Source organism: Pseudorasbora parva, chromosome 9 (assembly GCF_024679245.1).
Source record: "Pseudorasbora parva isolate DD20220531a chromosome 9, ASM2467924v1, whole genome shotgun sequence".
Lineage (NCBI taxonomy): Eukaryota > Metazoa > Chordata > Actinopteri > Cypriniformes > Gobionidae > Pseudorasbora > Pseudorasbora parva.
The window spans coordinates 9,426,855-9,439,723 of NC_090180.1; the positions used below are offsets into that span (position 1 = coordinate 9,426,855).

Genomic DNA, 12,869 nt, shown 5'->3' on the forward strand with positions numbered 1-12,869 from the left:
TCAGGTAAAGCCAATTCCCAATCAAACTAGCACAAAATTGACACAAACCATATATGGTATTTTCATTAATCAACAGTCCTGCCTCTGATGCATCTGTTTCCTAATGATCCATCGCTAATGAAGGTATTTATCTACAGTGTATTATTAGGTTAGTGTAAAGGAGAGAAACAATATTGACTAATGGCCTTTTTTCTATATTTGGGAGAAAAGGAAAAGCAGTGCTTAAATTAATTTTAAAAAAGCAATAATAATAATAATAATACAAAAAAAACTAACTTTTCAGATCTATTTATAGTCCCGTTTGTTCTAGTTCCAACACATAAAGCTGCAGTTTATGTTGATTAAGTTCAATTATGACCAAATGCAAGATATTAATGTGCAATTTGTATGCTTTATTGATCATTTATCTGCACATCCTTAACATGTGAGTGTATTAAATATTTCTGAAAGTACTGGAATGTTTTGTAACATTTACATTGTCATCTACAACAGGGGGTTTTCAAAGACCTCCAAATAGAAAATTTGGCAATTGTGATATTTTAATAATCATTTCTCTAAATTGATACATTTTTAGACATATTTTCCCCCTGAATTTTTCCCATGACTGCAGTTTAAAAACATGCAAGTCACCCAGCAAAACACATGAATTTATAAGGTGTAGTACTCGTCCAGCTGAATTAAGTTCAATCTGCATGTCCTCATTCACATCTTCCACAGATGTTGCATGAGGACAAGACGGATGTCTCTAACACTGTATTACATAATCAACCCAGTACACCCTATTCATTTGCAGGAGCGAGAGACATATAGAAAGAGGGAGAGAGATAGAGGAAGAGAGAGAGAGAGAGAGCAGCAGCACTCTGAATGGACCAAAACACACATACACATTAGCGCATCTCTTTAAGTCACTCTACTGTAAGTTCTGGCGTGAGGGGACACCGCATCCAGCTCTAAAAATACCTGTGCTTGGGGCAGAGGCTGTCGCTTCCACTTCGTTCCTGCTTCCGTCCCTCATCTTTACTGCTGTTTCTCCTATGGGTCCCTGTGCACACTCAGAGCGAAACACTTCTGCAGGACTGCTGCTATAAATAGCCCGTCCCTGTGCGAGGGATCCAAGCAGAAGCGCTATATTTAGAGCTGCAGGTAGCCTCAGATTCTTCCCCCCATTCATGAATATTTATGGAGATTTCTACTGTGCTATTTCTGGCCCAAACATCTATCCACCCACACATTTCCATGTTGCCATTTTAAGACATCCTCCGTCAAAGGGAATGTGGGAATTTCATCATTCAGTGAAGCTGCGTTTTTAATGCTGTTTTTATACTGCATGTGGAAACTACATCAGTGCAATGTGCATGTAAGATACCACTAAAATTCAAATGTTTGATTTTTCTGATTATTATTATTAATGCAATGCATAATGCACTGAAAATGACTGTAATTATGCACATAAGATTGGAAATGGAAATAAAAATGTAAACATACTGATGGAAAATCTGTATTTATCTCACAGGTGAATATGAGAAATATCCCCCTGAAAATGAAAGGAAATACTGATCCTCATTTTGCCTAGTGTTAGCTTTCAATAGCTACATGTAAATTTAAAGGGGTTGATGAATTGAGAAATAAACTTTCCCTTGAGCTTTTGATATATAAAAGGTCATGGTAATATAAGAATATCCTGTAAGTTTCAGAGCTAAAAACTTCCTTGTTAGTCAAAGAAAAGCTTTTATAGACACTAGGCCCAGAAAACGATATTGTGCTTCATCCTTAAGTCATTGCACGATGAAACACCGCCTCTACAGCATGTGTAATTCAGTAGCCCCGCCCACTGACTCATGGAGCTGTTCGGTCGATCACTAGCCAGCAGCAATAAATGGGTGGAAGAATATAGCAAGATATTGTGGAAAAACACAGTCGCTGCATAAGCTTCCTTGGATCATAATATTAGGAATGTGTGATACTTCATTTATTTTTAAAATTCCAGCTCACGTGGGGAAGACTTGTGTTTTCTTAATTTCACCGCGGAATCTCAAGTGCTGGATTTGCAGACACACTGCTATGCTTTCTACATAGGATCCGACAGGAATAGTGCAACACACTTATGTGAGTAAAACGCCTTTTGTATATGTAGGCCTAATAGTAGTCCTGGACGTACGTGTGTGTGTGTGTGTGTGTGTGTGTGTGTGTGAGCCTGTTTATGTGGTTTATGAGGACACAAATTTGTATAACTACATGGGTATTACACTGGTATTACACAATAAGTGTGGTTTATGAGGACATATCAAATGTCCTCATAATTCAAATGTCCTTAAAAACATACTAAATGATGTTTTTTTGAGAAAGTAAAAATGCAGAATGTTTCCTGTGATGGGTAGGTTTAGGGGTAGGGGCAGTGTAAGGGGATAGAAAATACGGTTTGTACAGTATAAAAACCATTACGCCTGTGGAGAGTTCCTGTAAACCACATAGACCAACATGTGTGTGTGTTGTGTGTGTGTGTGTGTGTGTGTGTGGGTCCCTTGTGCGGGTCATGTAATACAGAAATAATATTCCAATCATTTGCGAGTGGAAGAGAAATAAATCTTTGTGTTTATTTGATAAAGACGTTTATAAGCCCTGTGATCGAGAGAATCTTTGCAGTTTTGCTCCGCTTTCTAAATAATCTCTCCCTCGTGAACTGAACTGACAGGGGCATAGATATGACAGCGCCGGAGCTGAAGCTCATTAAATATGCAAATCTTATCCAATCCTAGCTGTGGGCGTTTACTTCCAAGTCTCCAGTGTGTCACGCCCATCAAAACCCAGCGACAAAAGACAGCCTCAAAACCAGTGTAGAAAATAGCCTGTTACTTATTAGTTATGATGTTTTTGAATGTAAAAACCACACAAACGTCATTAGTTAACCTCAGACAACAGTATCAAAAAAGAAACAAAGCTTGTGTGTAAGTGTGTGTTCTAAGGTCTAAGTATATGAAATGTGTGAAAATGAACTTTTGTACAATTTTTATTTTTATTTTTTTGGCAAGTGTAAATCTTATTACTCATGAATGTTTATATTTTATAGCTTAACATCAGCCTGCCCAGGGACTATGGGTGAAAATTAGCTCTTGAGCTAAAACCCGGTATGCATCTCTCCCTTTGAGGTTTATGTTTATTGTACGCTGTCCCCGTTTCAAAAAAAAAAAAAAAAAAGCCAGTTCATGACGCCTTTAAATTTACATGCATCTAAATTGAAGTGCATAAGATATACGATTAGTATCACAGTTTTACATATACTAAAATTATACAGTTAAATTATATTATAAACTGTAAATTATACAGTTACTTTTTTATTAGTACTATTCCTTTAACTGTATTCACATGCACTGTTATGACAATTGCCCGCATCATATTTCCCACCAATAAGTCCAGACGGGTTAGATAAATTGGTCCTTGTCTTTGTGCTTGCAGTGCTGTGGAAAATAATGGGCTGTTTTCCTGGGAATAGGATGCCTCCTGTGGCTCATGATAGAACAGGCATGAATGAAGTTGGCCTTTTCAGTCAAGACATGATAACAGTACAGAGTACATGAGCCTTAAAGGATTAGTTCACCCAAAAATGAAAATTAGCCGCTGATGATAGCCCTCAAGTCATCCTAGGTTTATATGACATTCTTCTTTCAGACGAATACAAGTTTTAAGAGTTATATTAAAAATAAGAATAATAAGAAGTCCTAAAAAAATCCTGGCTAATCCAAGCTTTAATGGCAGGGACTGTTGCTCTGTTTTGAAGTCCATAAAAAATGCATCTGATTGTATTCGTCTGAAAGAAGAATCATATGCACTTAGGATGACTTGAGGGTGAGTAAATCATGGGCTAATTTTAATATTAATTTTTGAACTATCACTTTAAGGCACAACATGAATATAAGCAACTCAATGATAATAATAATAGTATTAGGTTAAATTGGTTGTAGTCACCCTTTGTCTTAAATGACCCCCAGTGGTGAAAATCAGGTGTTTAATGTTGTTTATGTGGTGATTTTAATGCTTTAAAGGGTTAGTTCACCCCAAATAATAACTTACCCTCATATATCGTTCGACACCCGTAAGACCTCCGTTCATCTTCGGAACACAAATAAAGATTTTTTTTTTAAAATCCGATGGCTCAGAAAGGCTTTCATTGACACCAATGTCATTTCCTCTCTCAAGACCCAAAAAAGGCACTAAAGACGTCGTTACAAAGCCCATCTCACTACAGTGCTTCTACAATAATTTTATGAAGCGAACAGAATAGGTTTTGTGCGCAAAAAAACGAAATAACTTATATATTGATGGGCCGATTTCTAAACAAAGCATCGAACCGTTATGAATCAGCGCTTTGATTCATGATTCAGATCGCGTGTCAAACCCCCAGCCTGTTGAAATCAAAGTCGTTTATTAGTTTAGTTTTTTGCACAAAAAATTACATTTAATAAAATTATTGTAGAGCCACTGAGGTGAGATGGACTTTTAACGACATCTTTAGTCCCTTTTATGTGTCTTGAGAGAGGAAATGACATTGGTGTCAATGGAGGCCTGTCTGAGCCATCGGATTTCAACAAAAATATCTTCATTTGTGTTCCAAAGATGAACGGAGGTCTTACAGGTGTCGAACGACATGAGCACGAACAACAATATTGACAGAATTTTCCTTTTTGGGTGAACTAACCCTTTAAGACAAACCATGTGCAAATGCTTAAATCATTGTATTGTTGCTGAGCATTTTCTCCTTAAAACTGCAGTGTCATTTGAAATTTGGTTTCTGACGGCACAAATGACCTTGTAACCAATCACATCACTGTGCAGGCGGTGCCTTTAGCATATCATTAACTAATTATTCTTTCAAGCAGTGGACGGAGTCTCAAGAGAAGCCAGGTTTTCTCTGTATATTTTTCTGTTTATATAAAAAATCTTAACACTTAGCTATATAGTGGTTTAATTATGTATATGATGTACACCAATCAGGCATAACATTATGACCAGGTGAAATGAATGAACACTGATTATCTCCATCACAGCACCTGATAATTATGCAGCAAGTAAGCATTTTGTCATCAAAGTTGATGTGTTAGAAGCAGGAAAAATGGGCATGTGTAAGGATTTGAGCGAGTTTGACAAGAGCATAAAGCATTGATAATTAAAGCTAAGAAAACATTTTTTACTATTGACTTTAAAATAATTAGTCCAATTAAATGTGGGAACAGTTACATTTTTACTCAAGCATGTTTTTGGCTTGAATACAAGTCTGACACAGTATCATCTTACACCACTGGCTTTAACTCAGCTTGTCATTGCCTTCAGGAAGAGGTTGAAATCGAGGTTGAAGTGGAGGCCACCTCGCTACAAAGGCTTCGAGCAGAATCTTTCAGATGTTTAAAGAGCACCTCCAGTGTGAGAAGTAAAAGAGCTGTAACTAAATCCTCTACAGTCGTATGACATGGTGCATGTTGACTGTCAGTATCTAAACACTTGACACCCAGTATGCGTCACGAGACACTGGTGCTACGTCAGTCCTAATCCGGGACACATTACCAGCCCAGCCTGCGTGTCCCACCCGGGTCCTAGCCTACACTAGCCTAATTGCAGCACAATCATTAATCTACAGTCAAAACATCTTACGAAAAGCAAGAAAGCCAGCCCCATATTAAGGCATTTTTGTTTATATGATTTAATGCAGCATTTTATGTAAAGACAAGAAGAACAGAGGCAGAGCCACAAGTTCATATGAATCTTTTGTAGTCATTTAGTCTCATAGTTGAATAACCAGTCCACTGGGACGCCGCCAGAAGGCTGTTCATCCTGTTCCTCTCTCCATTGTTTCTAATCAACACGAAAAAATGGCATTTAAGAGAGCCACAACATCACATGACGTCAATGAACACCCAGGGGCCCGGACATACATGAACATACCACAGGAGATTTGGAAGACAGCTGTAGCTTTACAAATAAAATGGTTGCACAACACCAAAAGTTGAATATGAGAGTGCTGTAGCTAGAATAAACGCTCAGTTATCCACAAGTGAACATGCATTTGAGCTCCAAAAAGACCCTTCTTGGTGCTTCACGAACAACGGGAGACGTTACCGATCTGATGAGGTGGTTAATTACAGGGTCATCCAGCAGGTCACATACTCGTGCGTAGACACTGCGGGCAAAGGATGTGTCCTCGATTGTTTAATCACCGTTTCTGTGCATGCTGCCTTTTCCTAATTGTGCACATAAAATGTGGAGCACATCCATACCGGTAAGAGCAGCAGAGATTGTATAAAGATTTCTGAGGCACAATAGGGTGCACAGAGTGAGTGAGAGTGAGTGAGAGTGAGAGAGAGAGAGAGAGAGAGAGAGAGAGAGAGAGAGAGAGAGAGAGAGAGAGAGAGAGAGAGAGAGAGAGAGAGAGAGAGAGAGAGAGAGAGAGAGAGAGAGAGAGAGAGAGAGGTAGTGCTGTGATCTCAGCTTTCCACTGAACATTTATGGTCAAGATTAAAAATAAGCTTGGTTTGTCTCTGATTTAGACTGACATTTTAAAACATGAGTGGGGGTTAGCCAAAATTAAGTCATAGACATTTGAAGGCGCATTACACAGATATTTCCACATACATTTTCCTGCACAAAAGCAAACTGCCGGTGACTTTAAAATACGTTCATATTACAGAAAAGACTGCTTCCGATCACAAAAAACGTCACTTGTTATAGTTAGTGGAAATACACCTAATGTGGACACATTCAGCCATGTTAATTACCTGTCAATGCAATAAAATTATCTGTCTGTGCACTGTAAACATATGAAAACTATATTTTTCTACATTTAGTTTGGCATAAAATAATAAATGAATACTTTTAACTGTATTGTTTTAATACATTTTAATAAGTTTCAATAAGTTTCGTATCCTCATGAAGACTATATAAAAATACAATTTAAACAGTAATATTTTGAAATATTACACTTTAAAACAACCGTTGTCTGTTGTTTGTTATATATATTATGAAATGTAATTTATTCCTGTGATGGCAATGCTGAATTTTTAGCAGTCATTTCTCCATTTGCTCAGTGTCATATGATCCTTCGGAAATCATTCTAATATGGCCTTTGACATTCAAGATGTTAAAATCAACATTTTTTTTTCCAGATTATTTGATGAATAGAAAGTTCAAAAGAACAGCATTTATTTAAAAAAAATATTCTTTGCTGAATAAAAGTATTAATTTCTTTAAAAATGAAGCACACTGTTTGCAGTGTGTACGATCATGCATAAAAATAAAATTAAAACTATTAAAATGACACTCGTGTGCCTTTTAACAACATTTTGTAATTTTACAAATTAGCATTTTACTTTTAGCAATAAAAATACATAATAAGAAGAGGGATATTTATATGAATTATAATCCTTTAAAAAATGTAGAGGAAAATACATGCCGGCTCATGCATCATGCCAGACCATCACTACAAACAGAGTTAACGAAGTGCATCAGATTTTCCATGCAGGGTCTGTGACAGAGCACTTCTGTGAACACAGCAGAGGGTCTCTCAGAGGGCACGGATGGGTCTGTTATCCTAGGATCATTTTGTGACCATAAGTAAACAACAGAACAGCAGAGCAAAATGCCCAGAGCAAAACATACATTATAAAAGTAATCTAGTGATGGGAAAGTTAATCAAAAAAATTGTCATACTATGGAGAAAAGAGATCTGATATAGCCTTAGAGATACACTAAAATCACACGATACCAGTCGGATTCAGAGACCGCTACAGGTAATACTGTGAAAAGAGCTAGGCCTATATGACCCCATGCGTTTTAGACAACACTAGCGTTGTTTTGTAATAGGTTGACTTAAACTGAAAATAGCTGTATCTCTTGGGGGTGAAAGTAATCCCATGTGACACATTTCACTTAAAAAAAAAAAAAAAAAAAAAAGCAAGAAGAATGAGCTGCAGATGTTCAGACGATTGCAATCTAACACCGCCAAAACACCAGCCAAGAGAAAGAGACAAATGGATATTCTCAAAGAATGTTTTACAGAAAACTCTCTAATAAAGATTAAGAAAACACTAACACAATTCAACATATTCATTACAGAGCAATTTTCTGTCAGGTCACACAATTCAGCAGCACAAGGCCAAGTGCTTAGATAATAACTTTAATATGCTCCAACCATACCGTTGCGATTAGTAGTGTTGCATGCACCTCTCCGCTAACATTTAACGGCAGAGGACGACGTGGCACTCCCAGCCTCCAGTGACTATAATCCGCTAATCATTTTTCTGGACAGGAGGCTCTAGAAAATATGTTGAACAGTTTACAAATGGTTTACAACCGTTTACAGATCTTGACAATCTACACAAGAAGGAATTACGAGCAGAGGCAGATGTCTGCACACACAATGTCCTAATGAGTGATGCATTTAAACGTTAGGGGCTTTATGGTATTGCCCATCGCACGTTTTAGTTGAACTTTGATATTTGAATGATTCTAATGACCAGTTTTACAAACAGCAACGTAATAAAATAGCCTACAAAACTGATGTTTCGTAAAGCTCGAAATGTTAAGTCCTGTGGGAGTTTCGCTTAATCTCCAAAGGATGAAAGCCTGTTTCTAACTCAAAAGTTTAAAAGAAGAAATAAAGTCAGATTTATGAAAAACAGTCAATCAATTAAAAAAGTCCTATTGTGCAATTGGTATATATAAAAACCGCAGCTACAAAATTTAAAGTCACAACTGTGATATAAAAAGCCAAAGTATCTTGTAATTTAATGGCCTCAGATTTTGTTCTTAAAATCGGAATCAATATTTCAGAACTAGCTTTTGCATGGTACAATATACAGCACCTCAGTAATATTCTCCCTTAAGTTTCCAATAAAATAATCAGTTGTAATAAAAGTTGTATTTTTCATCCAAGTCTCTAGCTCCCAAATGTCCTGTACTTTATTAAGCCTAAGAAAATAAATGGGGGGGAAAATGGAAAAGATACCTCTTTTATCTGTAATCCTGCTGTCAACACTGACATTGATGGCTATGCAAGTGGGAAACGTGTGTGTGTGTGTGTGTCCAAAAGGAGTGTACTATCTCAAGACTAGGTCTGCGCAGCCTTGCTGATACTGTGGGAGGACATGGCTTCATGGTTCACTTTAAATCAAAAACCCCTCTGACTAAAGCAGATTTCCTCTTTACTTCATAAATCCCTTTACTTCATAAATCCCTAAGTTACTTCTTTAACAAAATTACAATTCTACCAGGACATAGCACATTCTGTCTCGTCATTTTTCTTTAGACGTTTCCATGAAGAAAATTATGATTAGATGGTGCCATTTTTCTATATCCAATATACAAGAAAATCCTGACAAACATTCACAGAAAAAAATGCTGGGCTCTATCTGAAAGTATTTTTTATAAGAATAATGGTGTGCAGCTGAACAAATGTACATGGAAACACCACTCTCTGTCACTGCTTTAATTTTTTTTTTTACTTTTGCTGGGTCAATATTAAAAAGGAGTTAGAAAATAAGCCAGCTGTATGTTGACTTCCATGAAAAGTGTCAACACTGACTCTCTACTATCACAACTTTGCTTAGTTGTTTTTCAGCATCCCTTCACAGCAACGCTGGCTCAACCAGTGGTGTGAGTTCGAAGACGTTTTGTTTGTCTGACCGACGGCAAATAGGGCGAGTATTCAGGAAACCTGTTTGAAAACAGTTGTTATTTTTGCAGTTCCTTTTGGTAGCGAAAATGCAGTAGAAAATACATTTCAGCTTTCAGCTTTAACTTCTGTAACAATCCACACGCATAGTCCTGGTAATGTTACAAACAAAAAGAAGACTAAGCTATTTTTTCGTCATTATATATATATATATATATATATATATATATATATATATATATATATATATATATATATATATATATATATATATATATATATATATATATATATATTTCTTAATGGTTTATAGAGAAAATCTTCAGAAAAGTCCTCATGATTTTAGGTGAACTAGAGGCGTTATATGCTAGATGTTCTCAATGAAACAGTAAGCAAGGCTGTTTGGCATTTGGTGGAACAGTTACAGATGAACTGATTTCCAGACTGTGATACAATAAATGCAAAAGCAGAGAACTCTCACGATCACTGATTGCACTCACAGAGTAATGCAACACCATGGAAGAATAACTGCTCATTTATCATAGTGCTTTACTGCCATCAGGCTGAAGAGAACTAGTAGATCTTGTCTGAGGCAGTCTGAAAAGAGTTTCCGTGGGTCAGAGCAAATGTCAAAAACGTAACATTTCAGGAACTTTTTGTGATTATTCGCCTCTTCATGATAGAGCGCTTCCTTTATTCCTCAGTTGTAAGTCGCTTTGGATAAAGTGTCTGCTTAAATGTTAATTTCTTAATTTATCTGTCACTGAGATTGTTATTCTGATAATAAACTGCAAGGAAAAAAGTTGCATTCATGAGTATTTTCACTATTAATTCTCTGACTTTTGGACCCCACTGTATTTGACAGTAATGTTGACTAGAATCACATATATAAATCAAGTTTATTACCGCCTGCGTTTCTGCACAATGTCGATGGGTCTGTTGACAGCACATGGGGATCCATATAAATTCCAGTTCCGTGGCTTTAGTGCCCGGTCAGCTGAGAAAGAGAATCCACAGTTTGCCGGTACGCTCATCTTGCTGGCACGCTCATCCAGTGATGTCTCTCACGTAATTCCTTTACAGAAATCGCCTTAATAGACTTTTTTTTCACTCTTTTATTAGGTAAACATTGTCCGTGGATCAAAATGACTCCTCATTGCCTCTGATTAATAGTTACATCTCAGCTGAAAACCTGAAGGACAACGAGAAAAAGCAAAGCATGATATCCACGATCCTCTTCTAAAAGTCCATCAGCTCTCACGTCCTCTGCGACACCTCTGCGAGTAAACGGGGATGTGAGCTTGAGTGACGAGCCTCGTCAAAACCCATGCTTCACTCTGAAAGCATGTGTGCAACTTAAAGAGATGCTCAGGCAGCATTTACACATGGATCTTCTGCTCGGTCAGCTCCGGTCTAACTTCTCATGTAGACCCCTCTAAGTGACGGTACCTCAGGCTTCTGTCCTACTCTGCTTCTTGTGTGGTAGCTGGAATCATGTAGGAGAGTCTGTGCCATATTTTAGCTAGACTTTTTGGCCCACTGCTGTCCCACGGCTGGAGCTCGCCTTACTCTGAGATCACGCTCAAGAAAGAGGGTGGGACCAAAGAAAGCATAGTTCCTGCCTCCTTGAGACGTTAACTCTTTCTTGCTCTGTCTGCAGCTGATTAAAGTTGCTGACTTATATAAAAATAAAGAAAAATGAAACAAAAATAGATTAAAATGTAAAAATGTAAATACATCTCCATTGCAAAGACAGTCTTCTATTTGGGAGCTATACTGGAATCTTGCCTAGATACAGACACAAAAGGTTCACATCTTAAAGGACAACTCCTGTGAGAAATGAACCTAGGGGTAATTAACAGATGGTTACAGAGTAGATTGTTCTCTGGGATGCATTTTCATGGAAATCGAATGTAAAGAGTTTAAGCTCTAAAAACAGATTAGCTTATGGTGCTTGTCTATGGGGCACAGGGTAAGTGAAATTAAATCGCTAGTTAATACCACTAACAAGGCTCAAAATAGCCTCACACTACCACAGTAGCATAATAAGGGTCCCTACATGCAAACATTTTGTAAGCGTACAAACAGTTTAATAAGAAGATACTTTATAAACACAGTGCATTTTGCGTTCACGGACAGGCGCCATCTTGGAAAACAGTCTTGACGAGTCGAGCCTCGAACGCTGTGCTAAGTGATGAACTGTGACTTGAAATCTCAAATTGGTTCCTTTTTTCTGGAAGAAAAAACTGACCGCAACAGAGAAAATAAATAAATAAAAATGTTATTACATTTCACAAACTTAATTCCTTATTTTTTTAACGCATGTGCCCTTGTAATCTTTGATTCAAACAACTTCCCCTCCCTCTTGCAGTGACATCACTTCTTTCCTTTGATGTTGTGTTTACTGGCGCACGGGTAGGACAACCTGTCACTCACATGACATCACAGCAATCATCCAATACATTCCTGATGGACAAAATCAAGTCCCGACCAACATTTTTCATTATTGAGAATCTGTTTCTCTCAGATATACATCAAAAGGGAAGAGAGGCCTATCGCAACTTCCGTTTCATGCCGATCTGGCTAGAATATTAGGTTGAACCTTACCCCCAGACGCAAATGTGAACCAAAAACTTTAAGGCAAAAAATGTCAGGTCTATTTCTTCCCATCAAGGATCTACAGTGAACCTAATATAACAACAGAAAAACTGCTAATGCTGCCAAAGAATTTAAAGAGACATGCATATAACTTCCTGTGCTGATGTTTACATTCATATTTACATTAAAGCTAGTCTAGTCTAGGCAGTGAGGGAGAAGCAAGTAATAGCATACTAGCTTTGAAAACATAAGATCCCACCCTCCTTTCACAGCGTCTCTAAAGCCACGCCTCCTCCAAAAAACCCAAACGCGCACAGCAGATTCTGCAAACGATCTCATGTCTTAAAGTCTCATGTCTCAAAGCACATAACATAAGAATAATAAACGTAAATAACTCAAACAGAGGCCTGTTGCATTGCATGAAGTTAGCTGAGTTTCAGAGTAGGTTTAGAGTTGACAAATCCAGATAAATCCAACCTGGTTTAGATCAAGTTCAACGGTCTCTCAAAGCGCAGTATAAACTTTTTCGGTCAACTCATGTTTAATCCAGAGTTAGCGATTAACTCTAACCTGAAAGTGTGACACGTGCACGTAAACAGCCAATCACAGTGTC

The 12,869-nt window shown here is 37.5% G+C and overlaps 1 protein-coding gene across 3 annotated transcripts in view; it reads right to left on the minus strand.

The window, feature by feature from the left end:
* pde4ca (phosphodiesterase 4C, cAMP-specific a) overlaps positions 1–12,869 on the minus strand; it is a 48,179-nt gene that overhangs the window by 16,083 nt on the left and 19,227 nt on the right. Inside the window, exon 1 of one of the 3 annotated variants that reach the window (XM_067453760.1) lies at positions 10,565–11,203. The exons of the other annotated variants lie outside the window; for them this stretch is intronic. Coding sequence (XP_067309861.1) covers positions 10,565–10,692 — 128 coding nt within the window. The 5' untranslated portion in view covers positions 10,693–11,203. Of the gene's footprint in view, positions 1–10,564; positions 11,204–12,869 lie in introns of those variants that run through there. 3 annotated transcript variants of the gene reach the window in all.